This window comes from Triturus cristatus, chromosome 11, assembly GCF_964204655.1.
Source record: "Triturus cristatus chromosome 11, aTriCri1.1, whole genome shotgun sequence".
NCBI classification, from domain to species: domain Eukaryota; kingdom Metazoa; phylum Chordata; class Amphibia; order Caudata; family Salamandridae; genus Triturus; species Triturus cristatus.
Window position 1 is genome coordinate 563,216,336 of NC_140594.1, and position 25,776 is coordinate 563,242,111.

General features: G+C 47.5%; 1 protein-coding gene across 1 annotated transcript in view; it reads right to left on the minus strand.

Annotated features, from left to right (window-relative positions):
• Nucleotides 1–25,776, minus strand: part of TRPC1 (transient receptor potential cation channel subfamily C member 1) — a 441,909-nt gene that overhangs the window by 31,918 nt on the left and 384,215 nt on the right. The window contains exon 11 of the mRNA XM_085633605.1: nt 13,538–13,739. Within this exon, the coding sequence (XP_085489731.1) occupies nt 13,538–13,739 (202 nt within the window). The remainder of the gene's footprint in view (nt 1–13,537; nt 13,740–25,776) is intronic.

A 25,776-nucleotide genomic window follows, 5' to 3' on the forward strand; every position in this document is an offset into this window, starting at 1 on the left:
ATGCAGTTATATAACAGGATAGTCACATGAGCAATTACGCACCCCTCCAGTGCCGCCCCCACTCAGTCAACCCCACACCCGGACCCAGAATCGAAACAAGTATAGCGCAGAAACATAAAGAAAAAAAAAAAAAAAGGCCCATGGAACTAATTAGAAACAGTAAATTACCCCCCCACCCTACACCAATGCGGAGGCTACGGCCTTCCCCCCCCCCAGCATACTGCCTGTCGCCCAATAAACCCGAAATATAGACAAGAAAAAGAGTAAGAATAAAGTAAAGAAAGATAAGAAAACAGTACACCTATGATAAAGGGGGTGAGAAAAGAATAGAACTATTCTAATCTAAACTCCCAAAAAGAAGAAAGTGGGGAGGAGCCTACGTATCATCAGAGCGCCCTAAACCATCGGCCATCTTTGGCTTCCACACACTGAGAACCCACTACACCAAAAGCGGTCGTGTGAAAATGAATTGTCACAACAATTTAAATGAAGGAAGACAAATCGCGACGAATGCGCACAAAGTATACATACAGTTCCAGTCCCAGTCCAGCCCCTCCGTGAAACCATGGCGATATTAATCAGTCTAGCCCTGGCCCGATCGCGGGCTTGAGATTAAGCCAGCCCCTACATGAAGGCCCCGCATCCCGTGCAGACAAAGACAATATGGCCGCTTGGGAGAAGATGGTGAAGTAGAATCCCAAAATGGCCGCCGACCATCTGTAGAGGTCCCTTTGTGCACCACATAAAGTCCAGACATGGCATGTAGAGTACAGGAGTTCCACAGAAAAGAAGCAGTAGGCCACCGTGAACGATTCCTCGAGGATGTTAGGTGTTGCTCAGCTGGATACTCTTGCAGACGCGGTGAGGCAGGCAACAATGAAGCAGGCAGCAATGAACGGGGAAACAAAGTATCCGCTGTTAAGCTGGAGAGCAATTGATCCTGGGTGCCGGGAAAGCCAGATGCAGGCACCAGTGTAGCACGATCACACACAGCCGTTGCGTCCCCGCAAGAGGACAAAAGCACTGGCAGACCCACGCCGTGTTGATGACAAACGGAGCGCTCACGGCCCGCAGCCGACAGCATGGAGTCAAACTGCTCACTCAGCGCCTGAAAGCGAGCACACATTTGTAGACGAAAGTCCCGCAGGACGGCCAGTACGGAGCCGCATGTCAGCGGAGGCTGCACCCCCACATCGGCAGCAATCCGGGACGGCACTGTGGAGCTGGTGTCTGGTGGAGGGAGGGCGAAGCGGGCAGCGGGCAAGACCGGAGTATCACCCCCCAGCCGCGAGCAGGCAAACAACGCCATGTTTTACCGCCGGACGGTACAATGGCCAGGGGGGGGGGGTCGTAGCAAGGAGTCAGTTCCCCTCAGGTCTGCGCCGCAACAGGGAAAACCAACAGTCGCCTCCCTTCCCTTGGGTTCTCTTTGCAGCCGATTAGGCAATAGAAGAAGGGGGTCGGCAGCCTCCCACAGCGCGGTCCACAGATCGGGGCAGGAGACCCGCCTCACCGGGGCTTACCTTACAGCCCCAGCCCTTCAGGCGCAGGGTGCAGGAGGTGTCTGGCCGTCCCTCCCCAGGCTCATCTGGCGACAGTCCGTGGTGTTAGGTGAGGTCGGGACCGCGGGGCTCGGGTTTGCGCTAGCGGGTCCGGGGACTGCGGAGCTTCCAGGGGGCCGGCAAAGGCCACAATGGAGCAGGGGTCCAGGGCGGAGAACAAAAGCACCAAGAACTCCGGCATCCGGGCGGGCTGAGACTTCGGGGAAGCGGCGGCGTGGACAGCGCGTCGTCGCACACGTTTCACCTCGAGAATCGGCAAGGATAGGAATCAGGATAATAGTCCGGGGCCAAGGGCCGACGCAGCCGGGCGCTCAAGCGTCTGCTCCGGTCGCCATCTTGGCTCCTCCCCCGTTTGCACTATTGTTGATACATACAGTGGCCTGCTGGTAGCCCTTCCCTGTAAGCAAGCTACCCAATTGAATACCATTAAAACATTAGAATTAATTATGATGTACTATGGTGTGCCATTCCAAATTCAATCTGATAATGCATCCCATTTTCGTGGAAGATTGGTACAGGAGTTCTGTGCGGAAAACAATATTGAATGGATATTCCATATCCCCTACTACCCACAGGCCTCGGGCCTGGTGGAGAGATTGAATGGCCTGCTAAAGGACCAGCTGCGTAAGTTAACGGATGACAAGTATAAAAATTGGCGAGACTTTTTGCCCCAAGCACTATTGATTTTGAACAATCGTCCTTTTTTAAATGCTGAATCTCCACTCATGCGTTTGTTTCCCCCGAATGCTGAGGCTATGCCTAATGAAATCAGAGAAACCGTGATGTATTGGGAAATTACTCCCGGAGCTTTGGCTCCATGTAGAGCGACCCCAGGGTCGGCAGGTTTAGACTTGCATGCTATGGATGACATTGTTATAAAAAGTAGAGATCGAGTCATCATAGAGACAGGTGTTGGTGTTCAGATACCACCTGGAAATTTCGGATTGATCGCCCCTAGATCGGGGCTGGCTGTAAAAGGCATTCAGGTGCTTGGAGGAATTATCGACAGTGATTATCAGGGAGAGATTAAGGTGCTCCTGCTGAATAGCAGTGAGATTGACTTACTGATACATCGCACTGACCGAGTGGCTCAATTACTCATAATGCCTGTTTTCAGTGGTGTATTAATGAAAGGCACTGCTCCAACGTTGCTAACTATACGTGGCCAGAAAGGTTTTGGCTCCACGGATAATCCTGGGGCCAGAGTTTGGGTGCAGTCGCCTAAGAATCCCCCTGAACAAGCAGAGGTCATTGCCACCGGTCAGGATAATACCATTTTGGTTATGAGACCAGGGAAAGATAGCTGGGAAGCGGTCCCGGCTGATAAATGTTATTTACGAGAATGATTAATGCCTGTATTTGGTTCTCTTTCAGATCATTCTTTGGATTGTTGCTGCAGGATGTGTCGGAGCCGGACTGTTTTCGGACTGGTACGACGAGAAAGGAGGGATCCTATCAACCCGGGATGAACTGGGAACCCGAGTGTTGCGTTCCTTCGCTGCATGGGATTCATCATCGAACTTTTGGACCGCACTTGCCAAAAGGGTGACTGACGCCCCTCACTTCTGTTTGACACCGATGAGATCTGTCCATGACATTCTGGCGACCTGCCTGGTTGCTGTCCCCGCCTCATTGGAAACTTTAATTCATATTTTTAATGTCTCGAAGGCCCGTCCCAATATTCTCCTGGGTGATTTTGCTACCCATGTATATTGCCCCCTATGTATTGAATTGCCGAACGAGCAAACCCCCATCCAGTCCCAAATACTTACTTATAATATCACACAAGGTGATTTGTGCTTCTTTCTTACGTGTAATCCTAGTGCGATCTCTGAATGTCTACGCCTCAAACTAAAAGGCGCCACTTCATTTACCGCTCACGAACGGACTTTGTGCTTTCAAAGGACACCGACCACATGTGTTTCAGTTCAGAACAATATGACTTGTAATAGTTTGGTAGTTACCCCCAGTCACTATCGCACGATGTTACTACCTGCCGGATGGCTTTTCTCATGTGGTAATACTTCCTGGCCATTTGTCCCTGCATACATTTCCGGAGGCCCTTGTGCCATTACGAGACTCAGTTTGTTGATGTTTGCATCGCACCCGAATGCCAACTCTCGTGTGCTTCGAGATACTGTAATGTTACAGGAGGATTGTGACCCATCTTTGCATTTATATTCTAAGTCTGAATACCTTAGCTTAGCTGTTTCAATTATTGGTGTTCCTGCTTTGGCGGTTTATAATGCCAAATCTATTGGGAAAATGGCCTGCTGGATGGTGAAATCTATTAATCATACTTCTACAATTTTGTCTGACATGCTATTGGATGCCCAGGGTGAACGTAGGGCCATTTTGCAAAATAGAGCAGCCATTGATTATCTTTTGCTTAAACATGGACATGATTGCTCGGACTTCGAAGGTCTCTGTTGTTTTAACTTGTCTGACCATACACAATCCATTCGTGCTCACATCGACAAGTTGCGTGACTTAACAGAAGAAGTTAGAAAACACATTGACCAGGGCTGATTTGACTGGCTCTTTAATTGGTTACCTGATATATACGCGCTACGCCAAATATTAGGTGGTATTTTGATTGCTGTTGCTGTTTTGATTTCTATCTGTTGCTTTATTCAGTGTATTCCTTCATTATTTCAATTCTGCACACTTGGTACTAGACATAGATCAGTTAGCTTTGTTTCATATTATTCTTCCACAGATGTTAGCTCCATTTAATGAATGTATAATAGACTGAAGTCAAGGGTGAAATGTACTGCTCGATCTTTCCGGTCTTATTGTGTTGAAGGGTGATTTAGGTGACTTCAGTCTCTTTCCATTCAAGTCTAAGGGTTAGAGTAGTGTATAGAGCCTATTTATTAGGCACTTCGACATGATCCTGTGTTCTTCCCCATAGATCAGGGTTTGCATATATATATCCTAGGGGATAGATTCGTTAGCATTAGGGGTAATCTGTTCTGTAGTGAGGGTATTTCATGGAGCCGTGCTGAATTCAGGCCTGGTAGGCCTTAAACGGGAGAGACTCCATCTTTCCTCCTGCTCTGGCAGCTCGGGATGTTTCTAGGTCATAGGCAGTGTTTTAGTTAGGAGGTGTTATTCGCTTGGAGAGAACCGGTTCAGGCCGGCCCTTATCGAAGGATTGTATTTTTCTTCATGCCGAAGACACTACATCAGGCCGGGCGGCTGGGAACGTGTCCTTGGCACGGGGAGGTACAAGAATTTGGTGGGCGGCAGGTTACGGGCTGGAATTTTCCATGAGGAAATGCACGTCTATATTAGTAAAAGTTTGAGGCAGATACTGGCACTTGCTTCTTGTCCATGGGCGGCACCTGGCCGTTAGTAGTAAAGCTGCTACTTATTCCAGGGAAGACAGATGACAAACTTGGAGGTGGAGAAAAACCGAGAGATAGATATTCCAAAGAGAAGAGAGTAGCCGATGAGGAAGAGGTCCCAGTGACTCGGAGAGGGAGACGGGAGTAAACCCGTGATTGCGGAGGTGTGACTTCCAGGCGAAGCCGAGGCGCAGACGAGAAGGGAACCTAGATGACCATTGAGTGCAGGCTACATACGACCAAGGTGATGTCAACCCCTTACTATTAGAGTGTACAACTTAATCTTTCACTTTTCTTTGCAGGTTATGTATTATGTTCCGTGAGTGTGCATGTAATAACTAAATAAAGTATTCAGTTTGTAGTAAAGCAATATGCGCTACGTGTTCTTGTGTAAGAGGGTAACCTATTCTTCTAGTCAGCTGTGACTTAACATGAACAGATGTTAATCCTGATCAGGTAGGTGGTAACTGAATAAGGGAGAAAGGAGCCCTTCGAACTGGGGAACAAGTTGTGCTCAACTAGCTGTCTTTGTGTGATCTGATATATAGTAACACTGATGTCGTGGTAATTATAGGATGAACTCGTGCTAAGGCTGCCGTCTGGGCAGGAAGTCCTGGGTCCATTTGGGACCGCGAGGCTGTGACTGCCGTCTGGGCAGGAAGTCTGTGGCTGCCGTCTGGGCAGGAAGTCCTGGGTCCGTTTGGGACCGCGAGGCTGTGGCTGCCGTCTGGGCAGGAAGTCCTGGGTCCGTTTGGGACCGCGAGGCTGTGGCTGCCGTCTGGGCAGGAAGTCCTGGGTCCATTTGGGACCGCGAGGCTGTGGCTGCCGTCTGGGCAGGAAGTCCTGGGTCCATTTGGGACCGCGAGGCTGTGACTTGTAGGTCTTGGTATATATAGTAGGAATTCCCTGTCCTTAGGTGGTACATATATGTGGTTATTTAGGTGTAAATAGGCCCTAGGGAGGGGGTAACGTTCTGGTTTGGGTTAGAGAGGCTCTGCTGAGCGGGTTCCGAAAACCCAAGCAGAACAGTATGACACATATTTCAGCGGCCAGTCTTTGCCTACCTGAAACCAAAGTGCGCAATGGACAATGATGAATATTTTTCTGTGCAGGCTGCAGGGAGTACTAGACACAGGTATGCTGGGAATTTTCTTCAGTATGCATTGGGGATGGTAGACAACAGCTGTAACTTTCTTGGACCTTGCGTAAGGCCTAATGAGCTTATATTATAAGCTAATTTTACTTTAACCCTAGGCACACATATCTTTTTGACTGTGGATTCACACACGTTTATGTATGTATGTATGTGCAGTCTTATATAGCGCTCAAATTACCCTTGGGCATCTCGGCGCTTGCATTGGGAACCCGTCCTGGTTTTTCCCTGTGAGATAACCCGTACTGGGATTCCCCAAGGTGAAAGCCAGGCATCCCGCCGCGGGGGGCCGTTGTGGAGATTAAGCAAGCTTGTTTCCCAGAGCTGCATAGTGTGAACTCGTGCTTAGAGTAGGCACCGAAGCGAGAATTATCGAGTCCGTGGACAATTGGGCTCCAGACCCTGCCGCGTCAGGAATCGAACCCTGGTCCCGGGTCTGACCTCTGCTTCAGGGTATGCCTCCTCTAACCAGTGAGCTACACTTCTCCACCTGCAACAGATGAAAAAGTTACTTATCTTTGGTAATGCTCTTTCTGGTTGATACTACATCTACCAGCCGATTCCTAAACCTTTTGATTATCCCAGACAGCAGTCTATATCCAGAACCTCTTCAATAGCTCTCCGACACCTTAGCGGGCACTGGCTCCACCTCGGAGCTGCACGCGATACCTGGAGACATCAATGAAGCCATAAAGCATCCCAGTTGACGTGATGACGTCAGTTACCATTAATTTTTTTTACATGCCTTCGAGGCAACCGCATGACATGTCCATAAGGTAGGTGTAGTTTCCTTAGCATGTAGAAACCACATGAAGTGAACCTGTGGTATAATCAGCCATGCAACGGGGAGGTGGGTGTTTCAATGAGGAATCAGCATGTAGATATAGTATCTATCAGAATGAGAGTTACTGATGAAGTAACTTCTTCTGATACTTCTTCCTGAAGATACCTCACCTTTTGAATAGATACCCGAAGCTGTCTTCCCACCAGAAGGTGGGTGCATGATCGTTTAAACTAATAAATCTTGAACCACTGAGCGAGCAAATGGACTTTCCCTTCTCACTTCAGAGACCAAACAATAATGATTTTCAATGGAGTAGAGTGGAAGCCCAGGCTACCGCTTTGCAAATGTCTGCGTGTGGCACGCCTCTCAGCAGCGTACAAGTGGAAGACTTAGCTCTGGTGGAACGAGCACAAATACCTTATGGTGGCTCATTGTGCGCCATAGTATAGCGGATCCTGATGCACAGAATTATTTATCTTGACAATATCTTCTTCTGCACTACAATGCCTGTCATCTTTCAGGTGTGTCCCATAAAAAGCTGGTTGTCCTGCATGAATTTACAGGTTCTGTCCACATAGAAGCTGACCGCTCTCTTGTGGTCAAGACCCTGTAGTCTTTCTTTCTCCTTCATTCGATGTGGAGGCGGACAGAACCCTGGAAGGGTAATGGACTGGGGTAGGTAGAAGGAGAACCATCTTTTGTAGGAAGACAGCACTGGTTCTCAATACCAGATTTTCTGGAAAGAAAGAACTAAATGAAGGTTTCACAGATAAGGCTTGTAACCCACCAAAATGTATGGCTGATATTATAGCCATCAGAAGGACCATCTTAAAACTTAGCAGCCTTAAAAGACAACTATGTAACAGATTAAACGGGAACACACAAGGAATGTGAGAAAAAGGTTGAGGTCCAATTAAGGCATAATAAATGCAGTACAGCAAAACTTGTTAGTGAGCCCCCTTAAAAATCTGAGAACAATGAGTGCTTTAAAGAGGGATCAGGCAAACAGAAAGGCAGTTAAAGCTGATAAATAACCTTTAACAGTGCCCATCTTGCAAACCTGTTGGGACAGCGAGAGAAGGAATGGTAAAATGTCAGAGCGACCGACCAGAACAGGATCTATGGAGTTATCAGAACATTATGGTACAAATTTGCTCCATCTGCCTGAATAGACTGATTTGGTGGGCTGTCTTCTTGTACATAACATAACATCCACCACTCCAACTTGGCTCTGTCAAGACGAATCTTCCTCAAATGAGCAAAATCATGGCTATGAGAGGAAATGAGTAGTGAAATGGAAAGTTCCACCTCAAGCAAAATACATCCGCCAGTGTTCCCTGCATTGGATACTGGACAGCACAGAACTTCAGGCAGTAAGCGTCCTTGTGAGTGGAAAGAGATCTATCTGAGGAGTCCCTCACAGCTGGAAAATGTATTGGACTATCTCTGGATGAAGTCGCCACTCGTGATTGGTAAGATAATGCCAACTGAGACTGTCCGCTCGCATGTTGAGCACTCTGGCCAAGTAATTTTTTACTAAGCAGATCTGATAATCCTGAGTCCAGGACCACAGCCGCAGAGCTTCTCGGCAGAGAAGATGTAACCCTGCCCCCCCCTAGTTTGTTGATGCACCACATCCCAGTTGTGTTGCCCATCAAGATCTGGACAGACTGACCAAAAATGGAAGGGAGGAAAGCCTTGAGTGCTAGCTATAACTTGTAATTCCACCATGTGCACATCTGTTCTTCTGGAGACGAGAGGCCTCTGATCTCCAGTTTATCCAGATGGGCTCCCCACCCTAGGCTGGAGGCATATATGATCACTGTTTTCATCAAAAGGAGAGGTTGAAATGACTTTCCTTATGTAAGATTGCTTCCACACTACATCAACATACATCCGCTATAGTGAAGCAGGAAATTTTGAAACTGCGTTCGAGATCCCCGTTGTATGGAGGACCACTGGAGGGCCCTCATGAGCCAATGTGCATGGGTGACCAACAAAATGCAGGAAGCTAGCAGCCTGAACAGGCATAAGACTGTCAGGACTGATTGTTGCACTCTGAAACATTGGAATCATTCCTGAATATCTTGAACGTTCTGGGGAGGAAGTAAGGCTTGGCTGATGTGGTGTCTAGTACTGCCCCAATGAATTGGATGCACTGACAGGGCACCAGGTGAGATTTAGATGTGTTGATTGAAAAGCCCAGGTCGAACAGCAATGTGGTTGTCACCTGCAAGTGGCGAGACACCATCTCTGAAGAGTTGGCTTTGATAAGCCAGTCGTCCAAGTAAGGGAATACCGGGATTCCTGCTCTTCAGGGATGGGCTGCAACCACCACCATCACCTTCGTGAAGACTCAAGGAGTGAAAGCGAGGCCAAATGGTAGCACCGCCAACTGATAATGCTCATACCTGACTTCCTGTGTGACTTCAGGATAGGGATGTGGAAATATGCATCCTGTAGGTTGCCAGATACTATCCGGTCTTCTGTTTTCAGAGCATTTTAAACTTTTCCATTTTGAGGAACCAGTTCAGAATCATGAGGTCTGGGATCAGCCGGAGGCCACAATCAGTTTTGGGGACCAGGAAGTGGGAGTAGTACCCCTGACCTGTTCTGCTCTGGAACCAATTCCACTGCACTCCTGCGTATCAAGTATGTAACCTCTTGTTGGATGACCCATAGATGGTATAGAGGAAGGAAAAGGAGGGGGTGTTTGTTGGAAGGGTAAGGGATACCCCTTCTTTAAGACCCAAGAGTCTGAATTGATGGCCTTCCAGGCTTGTGCAAAGGAGGATGCTTGTCCTCCAATGGGTGGTGGGTGTTCTGGTAAAGTAAAACTAAGGCTGCTTCCCTGCAGTGTCTTGGAGGTAGAACAAGAGGAGGAGGGAGGGAGCAGGATAACTCATGTTTGGCCCTTGCCTTATCCTCTATATTGATTGTAGAGGGGTTCACCACCTTTTGTTGCTGTTGTTGAGCTGCATACTGTTGACAGCCTCAAATTGAAAAGCCCTTGCTGAAGCCATGAATATTCCAAAACTGACAGCAGCCTCTGGGTTGCGTCTGGAGACCATGGGATCTGGCTGTGGCTTTACTGTCCTTAATTTTCTCCAGTGCAGACTCAGCTTGGCACCAAAGAGCTGATATCTATTTGAACGGGAGGTCCAATAGCTGGGTCTGTAAGTCTAGTGAAAATCCTGAACAGGCATGATGACACAGGGAGATGAATGTACCCATGGCTCTTGCCACTGAACACACCATACGCAGGCCTACTTTACAGCAGCATGACCATCTCCAATAAATAACGTGAAGTGTGTTCGCAGGTTGTCTGAAAGAGTTTGGATGACCACATATGCAGACTCTAAGAAAGCATGCACATTTCAACCAAGAAGGCACGTAATATTCATCGATTTGAAACCCATGCTCCCTGCTGAAAACATTTTCTGGCAAATTGTTCTAGTTTCTTCAATTCCCCATCAGCTTTTGAGAGGCAAAGGAGCCCGATGTCAGTTTAGAGAAAGAAGAGGCCTTCACCAGTAGGCTTTCCAGGGATGGGTAGCTAATAAAAAGCTAGTTTCTCCTGAAGCTGCCTTATATCACGGGCAATCTGTCTTGAGATTGCATCAGAAGTTGTTGGATTCTCCCATATGCCTAGTATGGACTTTGTCAGTGTCTCTTTAAATGGAAGTAAAGGTTATGCTGTGTAAGAGGTGGAATGCAGGACCCCAGTGAGGATGTTGAATTTGACCTCCTTGGATGGAAGCTGGAGGTCTTACATGCCCTCTCTGTTTACTGTGTGCTAGTAGGTAATTTCCAGTGGAGGAAGGCCTATCAGTGACAAAAGCTCCCACTCCAGTGAGGCATCGTTCAAACTCACAAAGTCTGGTTCTAATGAGCCACTCCCTTCATCATCTGCATTGAGGTCTTCTTAGGGGTCTCCTAAGAAAGTCTGCCTTCTTCTAATAGCAACTGAGCCTCTCTTCTGCAGTGGCGTGGCATCAGTGGGAAACGCTCCGGCGGATATGGTGCCAGCAGAGGTGGAGATAATGGCTGCGGAGGCATCAGCTGAGGTGCCAGTGGTGTCGTCTTTGGCATGGTGGTGTTATGTGGGGCACTGGTGACATTATGTGGTGTGCCAGTGGCGGTATCTGTGGCCCAATCTGCGACGCCTGGCAAGATGTTGGCATCTGGCTCTGAAGAAGAATGCAGGATAACCAAAAGATGTGGCATCACTCTCTGCATTGATCTTGCTGCCATAGTTCGAGTTGGGGTTGGATTTGTAATGACACAGGAAGCAACGGCAGGACTTGCATGACAGGGGCACAGTGTCAGAACGTTGTCTAACCTCCTAATGAGAAGGTCATCAGACCTGTGGGGCCAGCCGGCGCTCCAGATGAGATCATGGCCCTGCAGATAATACTGATCCGTCCCTAGTGTTGGAAACTCTGGGTAGAGTTTGTCTGGCTGGAGCTGTGTAGACAGGTCCACAGGCGACTGAGTATCTGGAACAGGCACTGCATCAGATGGAGCCGCAGGTGCCAAATCCTCTTTTTGTTCTTCGGTTGGTTCTTGATCTAACACGAGGTGAGGTAAAGTAGAAGGTCATGGTGAAATTTGTGCCACTTCTTTTTCTTATGCTTTGTATGGAAGGATTTTGATGAAGATGGGGACTCTGGTTTCTTCGACCTTAGTCAAGACTCTTGGTGTCCACGTCGGTCTTCTCTTGCTCTGGACACAAACATCATGAGCTCTCGTTCCTTGAGCGCTTTGGAGTGCATCTTCTGACACAACGCATACGCACCAACGTCATAGTCAGATCCTAGGCACCACAGGCAGATGTTGTGAGAGTCCGTAATGGGCATCTGTCCATCACAGTCCCAACAAGGCTTGAATCCTGACCGCTTAAGCTGCGTCATTTTGAAGGAAAACTGAAATTTACTGAGATTTTTTCAAGAAAAATCTTCAATAATGTCAACACTCTGAGGAGATATGGAGAGCTTCTGAACGCATCAATGGTGTAGTAAAAAGGGAACTGACATCATCACACTGAAGGGGGACACTTTATGGCTCCAGTAACATACCAGGGGGCTAAATTATAGGCATGTGTAAAATATAACTCAGAGGTTTTTCCCTGTCTGGACCCATTATAGAGTAGCAACTGTGGACTTGGGCCAGATAAAGTGAAGGAGCTTTCTGTTTTTCCTGACCAGGGCAATTGGGTTTTAAATTCAGATGGGTTTTATCCAACGCAAGATATGACTGAGATATTTATTGATGTTGATTTTCTTGGGTCTGTACACCAGCTTGTGGTACATATGGGCCCAGATTTACTAAGGGCTTGCATTGCCGTTGCATGCAAGCCCTTTAGTCAGATTTACTATGTCACACAGAGCCACGCGTGGCATAGTAAATCTGGAGTAATGCAAGGAAACAGAAGGTGATGCCTTGCGTTACTCTGTGCTGGGTGTTCCCAAGCATCCACCCATGGTTTCTGGCACATTCTCAGATTTACTAACACTAGTAAATCTGGGAATGAGTCAAAATGCTATGTCTTCCCAGGTGAGGCGTAACAAGGAGAAATATGTTTATTTTTCCTCGTTTTTCCCTCTTTCTTTGTGTGCTGCTTTTGGCAGCACACATATAAAGACAAAAATACCTCAGAGTATTGCTTTGGGTAAGAAGTTGTTCCTTCCTGCATAAAAACGGACCGGTCTGTAACGCAGGCACCAAAGCACCATGGCGCAAGGGTGCCTGTGTTTGCAGTCACTAGTGTGCCAGCGCGGAGAGAGAGCAGGAACGTGCCATATGTAAGTAAATATGGCACATTCCTGCCCTCTGCATTTGACACAATGCATCAAGTTGTCTTGCTGCGTTGCATTGCAGCAAATATTACAAACTCTAGCCCCTGGTGTCAACTAAATAGGCTTAGAGTTGGCACAAGATATTTGGATGCGGATATAATTTTAATGTCTTTATAAACTATGTATCTCAGTATTAATGCTAATATGTGTGTGGCCTATTTGACTGGCATGCAACAAACTTAAATATATGTAAATAGGTTTAGACTGACACATGGTGCTGATCACTCAGTTTGAAAAGCAGGTATAGATACATATTGAACAATGGTAAAGCAGAGCAGGTGCCTGAGGGGCCCCACTTGTATTTTTTGAAGGTGCATGAATGTGGCACATCCATACCTGCGTCAAGTGAGTTGCAGGACAAGAAAGGACCCAAGCCTAGAAGATGAGCTTTGATCTTTCTGTGGTTGGAGTCGTGCTAATATGTCTAGTAAATAGTAATCTGACAGCACAGGGTTTTAAGAATTCTCCTTGTTCTACTGGGGGTTCCAAGCAGGGGTGAAAGCATTTTGAAATTTACTCAAGATCGAATAGTGATACCATGTCCTTAATTAATGTATTTCACCCATGCCTGATCAGCAACCCCCACTGAGGAATGGGAATACAAATACACTAATGAAATACCCAATTTCTGTCTTGGTATTCTATCAATACCTACAAAGGCTTCACCATGCCAGTATATCATTGCTCTAAAACAAAACCACACTACCTCAAGCACAACTGAAATTTAATAACAATTCTATTTGCACATACCTTTAATTATACAATATAGAAATTATATGGAGAACATATCAGATAGTGTAATTTGATGTAAAAGCACTCAAAATACTTACGGCTATCAGCTGAAAACTTTTATGGAGCATTGCAACTAAGAGTTTGGTGAGGACTATCACAACCACCACATTGTAGGTGCCAACGATGAGTGCTCCCACGAATGACTGCAGCTCCTGGCTGTAGCTGAACCTGGTGACAAAGAGTGCCACGTGTGCCAGGGAAAATATGTACCAGAAGAGAGCGAAGCACGTACCAATAAACCTACAAGAGAAACATCACAGTTCAGATCATGAACAAAGGATACAACTGGAAAGCATGCTCTATTTCAGTTATTGTTTCACCACAAGTATAATTTCAAAAATCTTAATGCTTTTAATTAAATCTTAGTGGATATTGTTTCCAAATTTCATTGAGGTTTGCAATTTTTTACAACTAACATAACATAACATACCTAGTTATTCAACACCATTAAAGCACGTAATTTCAATCACACTGACTAGCCCCATTTAGGGCAAACACACTTGTGAAGGGTCAATATATTTAAGAAGTGACAGTCTTTGGCTGACCAAGTCACATTTAATGTAGCACTGACTTTAGATGATAATCCTATTCTGAGTTTTTGCTTGGAATCACTGAAGCTAGAAAGTGGAAGTTTCCCCAGTGGTAATGTGCATACCACCACTTTACTGTGAAATACCTCGCAAAACGCCTATAGGGAGCTAATTTTGTTAGGAAACAACTCTGCTCTACTCAGTGTTAGAGGTAATGTTGTGTTGTGTTGTTTCTTTTATATCTGATGTATCATAAGCGTTGCATTGTATTAACCAAATTCATTGACTTTGTGTCAGCTTGCTTAAAAATAAGAGCAAGTTAGTGTTATTTTTGATGATGCTAATTTTGAGCTCAATAGTAGTTCTTATTACGCTCCTGCAATGCTCATACCTCAACTTATGGTTTCCTATATTATAATTTACATGAATGCCTTACTACAGTGAAATACGTGACTCACCTCTAGCCTCTCAACTATAAATGCTGTTTGTCCGCATTGTTATATTTTATCGATTCAGATGCAATGGGAATGCTTCCCAACATCAAGTGGGAAATCCTCTGGCCCAAAACATGGAAAATATAATAGTTTTTATCTGTGGCCTGACAGAAAGCGATTCCCTGCACTTAGTATGGTTTCAGGACCACTTGTCTTACTGGGTTGTATTAATGCCCATGGGCACATAGCATTATTTACAGAAGGTGCAATAAGACGTCATTGGGTCCTTTTGCAGATCTCCACCAATGGTGTGCTTGCCAGGGAGGCAAAGTATGAAACAATGTCCTTCAATGAATGAGCAGCCTGTAGACATGTGTTTCTTTTTCATAAATAAATATAATGCATTCTATTAGTCTTCTAGTCAATGTTGTTTGAAACTGCCTGTCCTAAGACAATGAATGGCAGTCCTTTTATCAAATTGATATAAAACCTAAAGCCTGTTTTGCATTTTGTGTGTTTCTCTATGCCATACACATCGCTTGCCAGAAGAAAACAGGTAAGGAAACCATATGGTTCAAATGTAATTCTGGGACCACCTTCATGTGAATCTTGAATGGATTCTCAGAGTCACTTTCTTGTTGTATGATTGCACTGGTGAGTGCCGCTGGATCCCACTGACCCCTCTGATCAAAGATCGAATGCTCTCAAAAAACTGTGTGCCAAGTAAGAGTAGAGCTCCGTCTTGTGCAACAGTTCAAACAGAGAAGGTATTAGTCAAGATAACCAGATTCAATTATTATGCTGACGCCTTGATCCACCACTCTTTGAGGAAATCCTTGAGCAGTTTGGAAGTAAAGGACACTTCAGTTTGTTTCTTTGGAAGTATGATATTGCTTCCAGGCACACTCTAATCAATGAATTTTCCAGTCATGCACTTGCAAGACACAGCAGATTTGGAAGTATCTTGCTGATTGTGCTTATAAAAGGGTGCAACATATTCTGGGCACACCATAACAGACTCTTCGCCCATTGCGGCAATAAATGGCATTAGTAGAGTAGCTCTACATTCCCTTTTAGGTTCAAATGTCTGAACTCCAGTATCACTGGAGCCTCATTGTCCTCTTGAGCGATGATCGGCTGTGATGTAAGATTCTGACCCAACCAGCAGACAAGCTGATGGATGAGAGGCAGGGGGTGGGAAGCACAGATAAAGTTTCTGCTCCATTTTGTGACAAATGCTAACCAAACAGACCTTTGCTGGAGGCATAGCAGTGGCATTTGTTGTGTTTGCTTGATATGAATTACTCTGTGTGGGAGGATTCTCATTCTCATAGAAAGTAAATAAAATCCACCATTCCTGTTCTTGCACACACTCTGTCCATCCTTTACTAATCTGCCTAGACCATCTGCTCTCATTTTAAAATCCTAGCAGGTGCTGAGCAGTCAGGGACATCTGATGTCAGGAAATCCACATTCATAACACTTGGGTCTTTCTTGAGAGGATGAGTGACTGGGTGTCATACTATTTGAGGACCTAAATCCTTGTAGAGGCATTGCCTGTCTTCATTGGTACATTCTTTCCCATAAACTGTGGGCAGAAGACCTTCATGGTATGATGTACCTCTATCAGCTACAGGACGTTTATGTTCAACTATAACGCCATAGTTTCAAAAGACCTCTGAGAGACAGTGAGACCCATCATATACCCTGGCCTTCAGGGAAGAATGCTGATGGCAGAAAGGATATAACAATCTTTCTGCTGGAAAACCACAGCCACGAGGACAGGGCCAACCTAATTCTGTTCGCAATGCAGTTTATGTTGGGCCAATTCCCCTAAATGATGTCCATTAAGATGTTGTTTCTCGTACTGAATCTGAATCATGACAATACAAGATGAAGCCATCATGAAAATATGGTGCCTTGAGGCCCAGTAAAAGTATAAAGTTCTTGGCTGTAATTATCATAATTCCTCAGATAACTTGACCAGTGTCTGGGTCCTGTGGCTTCTGATGTTATTGCGCAAGACTGAAAGTCCAGATGGGATCGCAGGAAGAATATTTCTGGAGGGATTTCTGGAAGGTTACTGACAACTTCACATCCTGAAACAAATGCAAAATACTGGGTAAAACTTTCCTTTTCTCAATGTATGAGTGCACCAAGTGTCTAAACATAGATAAAAAGTATCCCTTCCCAGCAGAGATGAGCTGCTATGGGTACCAGAAACTTTCTAAAAACTCTGACAGCAGATTAGAAGCTAAAAGGATGAATCGCAAGTGGGATTGTCTCACCTCCAACTTTCGGAACTTGCAGGGGCGGCTCCGCCACTTGAGCGGAGGAGCGTCGCCCCACAAGACCCTGAGCTGAAAAATAAAACAGTAATAAAGTTTATTACTGTTTTCTTTTTCAGCAATCCGTCCTGAACTAAGGGGTTGATTAGGATGGCGGGCGGATAGTCACCGCCGGCCCGGCGGTGGCGATCCGCCCGATATCACAACCCAAATTACCCCCTTCATATTATAATGGCGGGGGGGGGTATCTCGGCAGACGCAAATTGTGTCTGCCGCTTTTCCCCCGGTCGGCAATCATTCCGATTGCCGGCCGGGTGAATTGGGCCACAATATGGTGGTGGTGCCTAGCAGGCACCGCCATCCATATTATGATGTGGGGAAAGCAAGGCCTTTCCATGGCGGCGATGCCAAGCAAGGCCTTTCCAAGGCTGGCGGGGAATTGCTTTGGGGGCCCGTTGCGGGCCCCCGGGGGGGCTGCACTTGGGGGGTACCTATGTTACCCCCTACATTGCGATGCACAAGGTGGCAGGCACCGCACGGTGCCTGCTACATTGTGCATGGCAATGCACAACATGGCACTTTGGCATTGCGGCGGGTGCTGCTGCAGCACCCACTGCAATGTCAACAATGCGGAATGCGACCGCCAGGGTGGCAGTCACATCCTAATTAGCGGTGCGGGACCGCCTCACGTCTGGCGGCCGGTCCCAGCACTGCTAGGGTGGCGGGCGGACATCCTAATAACCCCCTAAGTGTCAGGAGGGGGTGGGGCTAGCGCTGCCGAGCGGCAGCAGCAAACAGCTATGCACTTTAAAATGAGCATGTCTCTTTGGCTAGCCGTCTTGAGGAGTCCAGCCATACATGCACATTTTTAAGTTCTCTAACCCAGCTGTCTTAACCAGCTGGGTTAGAGAAAGAGCAGGCCTCCAGTGCTCTTAGGAGAGCTGGGAGAGGCCTCTTTATCCAATCCTAGCACTGCTTTCATTCTGTGAAAGCAGCGCCAGGATTGGGTAGCGCAGTATCCTGCTTCCAGGTCCTACAGAAGATCCCAGAGGGAGAAGGAAGTCACGCGGCGAAGAAAGGAAGGTAAGTTGGTTTTATTTACTTTTTGTTGTCCCCAACCACCCTTAATAATTATTATCTGAACTGGGCGGAACTTGGCCGAGCTGCATGATGGCCGCTCACTAGAGAGGCTCTGCCAGCCAAACACACAACCCAGCATGCCTCCGATAAACAGTGGGCCAGTATGGAAGTTTTCTTCATTGCAGTGACACACACATCCTGTGTGGCGTCTGTTGGCGTGGGGTGAATAACGCCCCCCCCCCAGCTGATAATCAGACCATGGCCTGGTGCTGTCTGTGTGCATAGAGGGCCACATAGAGGCGGTGGCAGCTTTCGGGGTGAGCTGGAGGTCGCTGTTTTCACTCCCCTTGTACCAGGCATCTGGTGAGATGGTCTGCCTGCCCCCCTACCCACATGAGTGCCCGCTGCCTGTCTTGAACTCGTGCCCTTGCCACTGGGGGACTGTGTGGTGGGCTGGCTGCCTGAGTGCCTGCAGGCGAGATCCTGGAGGATGTCTGCTGGGTGCCACACTGGACACCACGACTGTGGGGGCCCTGCGGCCTATGACAGGACCTCTAGCACTCATTGCCGGCGATTTTGTGATACCCGGGGCCGACTACAGGATGGAGCGGCCTCCACCACTTGGCTGTCGGCGTGGGACTGGACTGTGCTGGTAAGGGGTGGACCTAGATGTGTGCCTGTGAGCAAGCATAGCAGCAAGGCCCTCGGTGCAGGTAGTGATGTCCCTGTTTGCTGCCACTTGCCTCTACAACCTGCAGGAGGCCGCTGGTTGGACTGTGATCCCCTGGATGGGGATGGGCTGAAATGGCCTGCTAGTCAGGATAATGTCACGGCTAGCCCCTTGGGGGGCCTGAACACTGTCTCCAAATCTTTCTGAGCACTGGCTGGCAGAGCAGCAGTCCCCTACTTCGTCTGTGCTTCACCCACTGGCTGGGGGTACCTTCTGGAGACTGAGCCTGTATCTCGGCCCATTCACTCCCCTGGGACACAGCACTGGCTGGCGGCTCCCCCCTCACCCCAACAAATACATACTGGTGAGTGCGATCCCCCTTATCTTTACTGCTGTGTTCTATTGAGCATGGATTTGGGTGCCAGCCATGGGCGCCCTTCTTAGAGTGTGGTGTACCTGGCACCATCCTCACTATTCCTAGGAGGCCACAGGCTTGTGGGAGATGGCTGGCTGGACCCACATGCTGATTTTCTGCTTGCTCACCACACTGCCACCGGGGACCATCTGCAGCTCCTCTTGCCGTCCTAGATCCTAGCCCTGCTGATGGGTCTGTATGGCAGACTTGGGTCTAGCAGGGCTATAAGGGGAATCCACAGTGTCTGGAGCATGGATACTCATTCATCTTGGTGCCCTGCCGCTGCTCGTAGTCAAGTTACTGCCAATAACCACTCACAATTGGATTACCCTGCCTCAATCTGTGAGCATGGGCAAGCACGGGATTCACCAGTCTAAGCTCAGCTTCGAAGGCAAATGCCCGACCCGGAAGGCGGAGCTGGAGTCACGGCTAAAGACCTCTCCAAATCGCTCAAGGGGGAGAAGAGTCACAAGATACAGAACTTAAAGAACTCTTGTAGAAATGGAAATGAGCCTTAAAACCATTGATGCAAAGCTCAAACTCCTCACTAGTGACCTAGATCAAGTCAAACAATGCGTAGATAAACAAGAAACCAGACTAGACCTCCTAGAATGGGATGCAGATAATGCCAAGGCGGACTCCAAGGAACATCTCCAACAAATGGACACAGTGTTAGAAGTCATAAAATCGAAAAATTGAAGACCTCGAAGCGAGGTCCAGGAGTAACAACCTTCAGATTATTGGAGTCCCCGAATCCACTGTAATCTCTAAAATGGAGGACTTTGTCAAAACCATGCTCTGAGACCTCTTTGGGGAGGCCCTGTCCGCAGTCTTTATCGTTGAAGGAACTCACCGCTCAATGGGTCCCAAGCCTCCCCAGGAGCTCCAGTGCGGCCCATTGGCATGCGACTGCTGAACTATAGAGATCAGGACATAATACTGAGGGCTGAACAATAGCGTAAGGAGATTTAATACCAGGGGAACGTGCTCTCTCTCTATCCAGACTTTACCTTATCAGTCCAGGCTGCTCGCCTAGACTTCCTGCCTATCAAATGTCTGCTTCAACACGGCGACATTCCCTTTGCCATGTTGTATCCGGCCAAATTGTGCATTTCTTTTGAAGCTAAACATTACTTTTTAACACAGATGTAAAATCCGCTCTTAAATTTTCCAAACATATCACAAAAACAGAGCGCCAACCCAGAGACTCACCACACACCTCAGATGCAACTCACTTCAGTGATAATGGCTGATAGTCTGTCAGGTTAGAGATATTGGGCGATATACGCCTTCTACTGCAGACCATACCGGCAATTACAAATGCTCCTACTACACTTCAGCTTGCGCTGCTGCTATGTCACTACGGTTACTGTAGTGCAGCTGCAACTCTTCCTGCAGAAATGGACACCATCGGCCTGCTGTTACATGTCCCTTGGGAGCCTATCTTGTTCAGCCACCCAGCTACTGCTGGCTGGGTTATTTGCGCAGTCACTCCGCGCATCTAGGGATGACTCCCAATTGTACTTTCCAGTTTAAAATGGCTTCCTTTTTCTCAACCTTGGTTTTGGGTTAGAGTGGGTGGGAGGTGGTATGGGGTTGTTTATTTGGTTCCTTGTTCACTGCTGTTGACTTTTATTCCCTTTCCCCCACCAAGGCATGTCTTTTCATTTCCCCTCACTCGCCTATCATTTGCTGCAGTGTCCATTCATGTCCCACTCACATTCCCTTATACCTCTGTGACATGACCTCCATGACATGCCTTACGTGGAACATACGGGGACTCAGCGATCGTAGGAAGGCCAGCTTGGTTCCAACATACCTAACTAGACAAAAGGTTGACATTTTTTTTACAGGAACTGCCCTTGACACAGTCCACAGAGCTGGTATTCCGCATGGAGTAGTGTGGTGAGACCTACAAGTCACTTTACTCCAACTACGCTAGGGGCATTGCCATACTTTTGTGTAAAGAGCTCCCATGGCAGCTGACACACACTATTACAGATAGGGATAGGCATTATGTCATACTTGCAGATGCCTTACAGAGGTAGCCCATAATATTGGTGTCAATTTACAGCCAGAACATGACTTTTTTCTGGGATTTGGAGGCAGATCTCCAGCCTCGAACCTCAAGCGAGAATAGGGGTGGTTGACTTCAATGTGGCGCTGGACGTTCAGCTAGATCCTTCCGGTGTCTCAGACTCCCACACCCTAATGCCGCAAGGATATTGCACACGCTTAGCCAAGACAACTGCCTACAAGATCTTTGGCGACACGTGCACCTCAATGTATGGTCTAGAATTGACTACTGGTTGGTGTCTTGTGATGTACAGATGTGGATAATGGTTGTAAAGCATTTGCCCGCACCCTCTCAGATCACTCTTCGGCTATGCTGGAATTGCTGATTTAGCAGGCGGCACCTCGTGCCTTCAGTTGTCCCTTTGGGTGCATTATGAGATGCGGTGTTTCGCGAGGAACTCCGTAAGGAATAATGGACTACTTTTCATATAACATGGGCTCGGTGAAGTCAGCCTCCACACTCTGGGAGGCCTTTAAGGTAGTCATACGCAGTGCTTGCAGTGCTTAATTTGTAAAATTTGAAGTGCAGGTGCTCAAATCTTTGTCGGAGGCCACACCTACTTTTTCTTTGGCTCCACCCACTTCCTCCACTGGCTCCACCCACTTCCGCTATTAGCTCCAGCCACATCCTCAACGGGTACTGCGAAAAGTCAGATTAATTTCAGCAAGGGAGCCTGCCTTCCTCATAGTAAGGTTTTGATAGGAGGTTCCCCTGCCCTGTGAACATTTTCAAAAAGATTAAATCAAAAGTGCATTTAAAGCACATTTTTGAAATAAATTAGATAAAATCACTAATGCATTGAAAAGGGACAATTCCAGTGCTCCATGTGCTAATTTGGGGAAAGGACAATACTGGGGTAGGGTATGCCCTTTTTAATAGAGTCTATGAGATCAAAGATACAATGTTTACTTAGCTTATGTGACAAAATAAACCCAAATGTTGTGAAAACAAACTCTAGTCAAATCAGAACAGATAAGCTGAACAAAATCATGAAATACACTTGAATGAGTCACTGTCACTTCCAGTGGCCGAAGGTGTTTGGGATTCATAAAAAGCAGAGTTAAAGCGATTACTTTTAGAGAAACAATTAAGAAAGATGATTAACAATTGGGCTTGCTACTATAACTTACTCCCTGGCATGGAGCTATATGTGCATTTATTAGACATTCTGAATAGTAAAAAACATGGAACTTAACTTGCTTTTCCCTCCATGGCCCCCCCCCTATTGACATCCTCCTCAGATTCCCTCATTGCCACACGCGCCCCTCATCTCCCCATAGCCCTCCCCCTCATGACCTCCTCCTCGGATTCCCTCACTGCCACCCTCCACCAGTGTCCCTCATCTCTCTGTAGCTCATCCCGCTCATGACCTCCTCCTCAGACTCCCTCACTGCCACCCTCCACTAGTGCCCCTCATCTCTCTGTAGCCCCTCCACCTCATGACCTCCTCCTCGGATTCCCTCACTGCCACCCTCCACCAGTGTCCCTCATCTCCCTGTAGCCCATCCCCCTCATGACCTCCTCCTCAGACTCCCTCACTGCCACCCTCCAACAGTGCCCCTCATCTTTATGTAGCCCCTCTCTCATATGCATTTCATTTGTTGTATAGCGCTACTCATATCAGTGTAGTGTGTGTCAGTACTTTACACCACTCCCACATTATACAGGAGACAATGAATCATACAAGCCAATAAGGATTACAAGGTGTATGAATCACGTGTCATCCATACCTGTGGGCCGGAAATTTTACGAGGGTTTCGGGCTGGAGAAACACAACCTTAGGATTTAAAGAGTATTCAATGGGGGTCAGCTTTACTGATTAAAATGTGTATCTGCCCAAACATACTCATTTTGGCAACATTAGAATAATGAAAGACTGGGGAAGTTCTAACTTGTCTATATCACAAAAAAAGAAAGCGAAGTTCTAATTATACCATTCATGTTTGTATGGAGCTCTTTGGTGACAGTTCATTGGTCACTGTCCTATGTTAGGATTGCAACTTCTGAACCGCAAGTAACACAAGGATCTCTGTGACAAAGGCAGTAACCCACTGAGCTTCCACAGAAAATACAATTTACTGCATTTAAAAACTACTAACAGACAAACGATTGCTCTCCAGCAGGATCATTTATCACCAGCGTTATCTGGGCATTTTGTATTGTCTTACTGTTGTCCTGCATCGGCCATGATAATGCTAAAAACTGTCTAAATGAAGCACACACGAAGTATGTGTCCTGCTGGGCCTGCGCAGCTTTTAAAAAGAAAAACTAGTAGTAACACGTCATTCTCTTACCTACTCGTACTCCATTAGTCAAACTTTGTGTCACATCACAGCCTGATGTGATACGCAGCTGCATGGGTTAGGAAAGGTGAATAGGAATAAACAAACTTCTTTTCTCCTGCGCTGCTGCATAGAAAAAGAAATATCCACGCAGCGGCAGCAGAACACTGTGGCATTTGCCATGTGGAGATGAAGGGGTGAAACAATAAACAAAGCCTCGTTAACATATAAATGGTCTTTTAAAGACCTGTGAAGTGTGAAGTACTCGGGTGCGGCTGCGATAATCTAAAACTGAATGTGTGTGCTCTGTGCTCCTTAGAAGCTATCTCGGCCCGGGCATACACACACTACCTGTGCTTTGAAATTGCGCACCTGTCTTCAATCCCTCACTGCGAGGGCCTCCCGGCCAAGGCTCCTGTTTCGGGGGGCCATGGCAGCTCATGTTTAGGTGGGTGGACCTGGCGGCCCACCCGCTAGAACCGGGCCTGTGGCTGTTGGTCACCCTATTCGCAAACCGGCTGGGACTCGGAGTAAAGAGGATCATGATGGGAATGGGACAGCCGGGCGCCGGAGACAGTGGCGGCACTGGCGGGGAATCACTTAACTTGAGTGAGTGGGACGTGGGTGGCCGTGGCACTCGTGAGGAGTAGTCTGGGAGTCGTCGGACTCTCTCTGTCTATCTATGCATATTTGCACTGCCGGGCCGGCTGCTGCGCAGCTTAACTGTCTCTTTCGCAGGCAGGGCTTAGGCCTGCTAGGAGGCCGGGGTCCTGAGTGTCTTCTCACTCTCACTCAGTCTCACAACAAGTCTCACCTGGTGTACCCCCGTTGCGTTGCCAGACCCTGGCTAACTGGCTCACAACGTCGTCCGAGTCACTCAGTATTTGTGAGTGTGAACTGTCTGTGAAGTTGTTTGTGAACGGCGAAGTGTTGAACAACCAACACGAAGACAAGGTGCGGCAGCGCTATGCTGGGGCGTGGCACTGAATGCGTGGCGTGCGCAATCAAAGCCCAATTTGAGAACATCTGCGCAGTGCACACGCTGGCTGCCACGTACAGCCCCCGCCCCCAACCCCCGAGGCCCGAGAAGAGAACCAAAAGGCCTGGCTGCTGAAGTGATTAAGAAGTCAGTGTCATGTCATCGATCATACAGTGAGTCTGCAGACAGTTGTTAAACACTTGAGTGTGCTGTTAGCAGTGTCCCGTTACCGTAGCATTAGCGAAGCTGCTGAAGCAAGTAAGTTACTTATAAATAATTACGTGCGGTGCGTGCACCTGAGCTGAGTGTGTAGACCCGGCCCTGATAATTAAGTGCCGGTGCTAAGCACCGGAAAGCACCGGCACAAATTAAGCACTGAGTGCTTGCAACACGAAGCAATCAGGCGTGCTTCAATCTATCAATGGGAGGCTGACGCAACCTGTGGGCGATATATGGGCCCTGGAAACAGCATATTATCACTCTTGATGAAGGGGCCTTATTGGCCACCGTTCGTAGCACAGTAACCAAATTCATGGAGGAGGCCTCTAGAGAGACCTCCTTCCTACATCGAAAAGCGCAAGCCCTTTGCTATGGGGAGGGTGAAAGCCCTGGAAGGACACTTGTGGGACTGCTCCGTAAGCTGTGGGAGTCCTCCTATGTAACGGAACTGCTGGATGATGAATCCTACCTTGTTTCCTCCCCCTAAGTATTTCTAAATGTGATGTCCTCTTTCTATTCCAAATAATGCTCCGCCACCACGGTCATCGGCATGTTCGAGTTGATCGCGTATCTTGATACACTCCAGCTGTTGTGGCCTGACCAGGCCTATTGAGCCTACTTAGATTTACCTATCACCATCCAGAAGATAGTTCAAGTTATTCAAAGCCCTCCTGGAGCCAAGGCTCCTGGGTTGGATGGCCTTACTACTGCCTTCTACAAGAAATTTGCTATTATGCTGGCTCTGCATCTTTTGGCAATTTTTGAGGAATCCTTGGAGACAGGCTCCCTGCAACCCTTGCTCATATAGGCAGTTATTGTGACGATTCTCAAACCAGACAAATTAGCCTCCCAGAGTCATTCCTAAATATTAACTAAGATTCTGGTGAATAGGTTACTGCCACTGTTACCTTACATAGTTCAGCCTGACCAATACGGCTTCATCCAAGACTGTTCAAGCCACATAACCTCGGCACTATCTTCGCGGTCATGCACTACCTTGACCCCCAAGTTGTCTCAATTGCTGTCCTGCTTGATGCCACAAAGGCATTCTATACCCTAGACTCTAGAATGGGCATATCTTTTTCCGCTGCAAACCACATTAGCCTTAGCCCAAGCTTCAATCGACACATTCAGCTCCTTTACGCTTTCCTTACTGCGTGCATACAACTGAACAGGTTACTATCAGACACCTTTCAGATCTCTCACGGCACAAAGCAGGACTGCCCACTGTCACCCATTCTTTTTCCGATAGCGATGGAGCCACTGGTGGCGAGGCTGAGGCATGTGAATTGGGGTATCGACT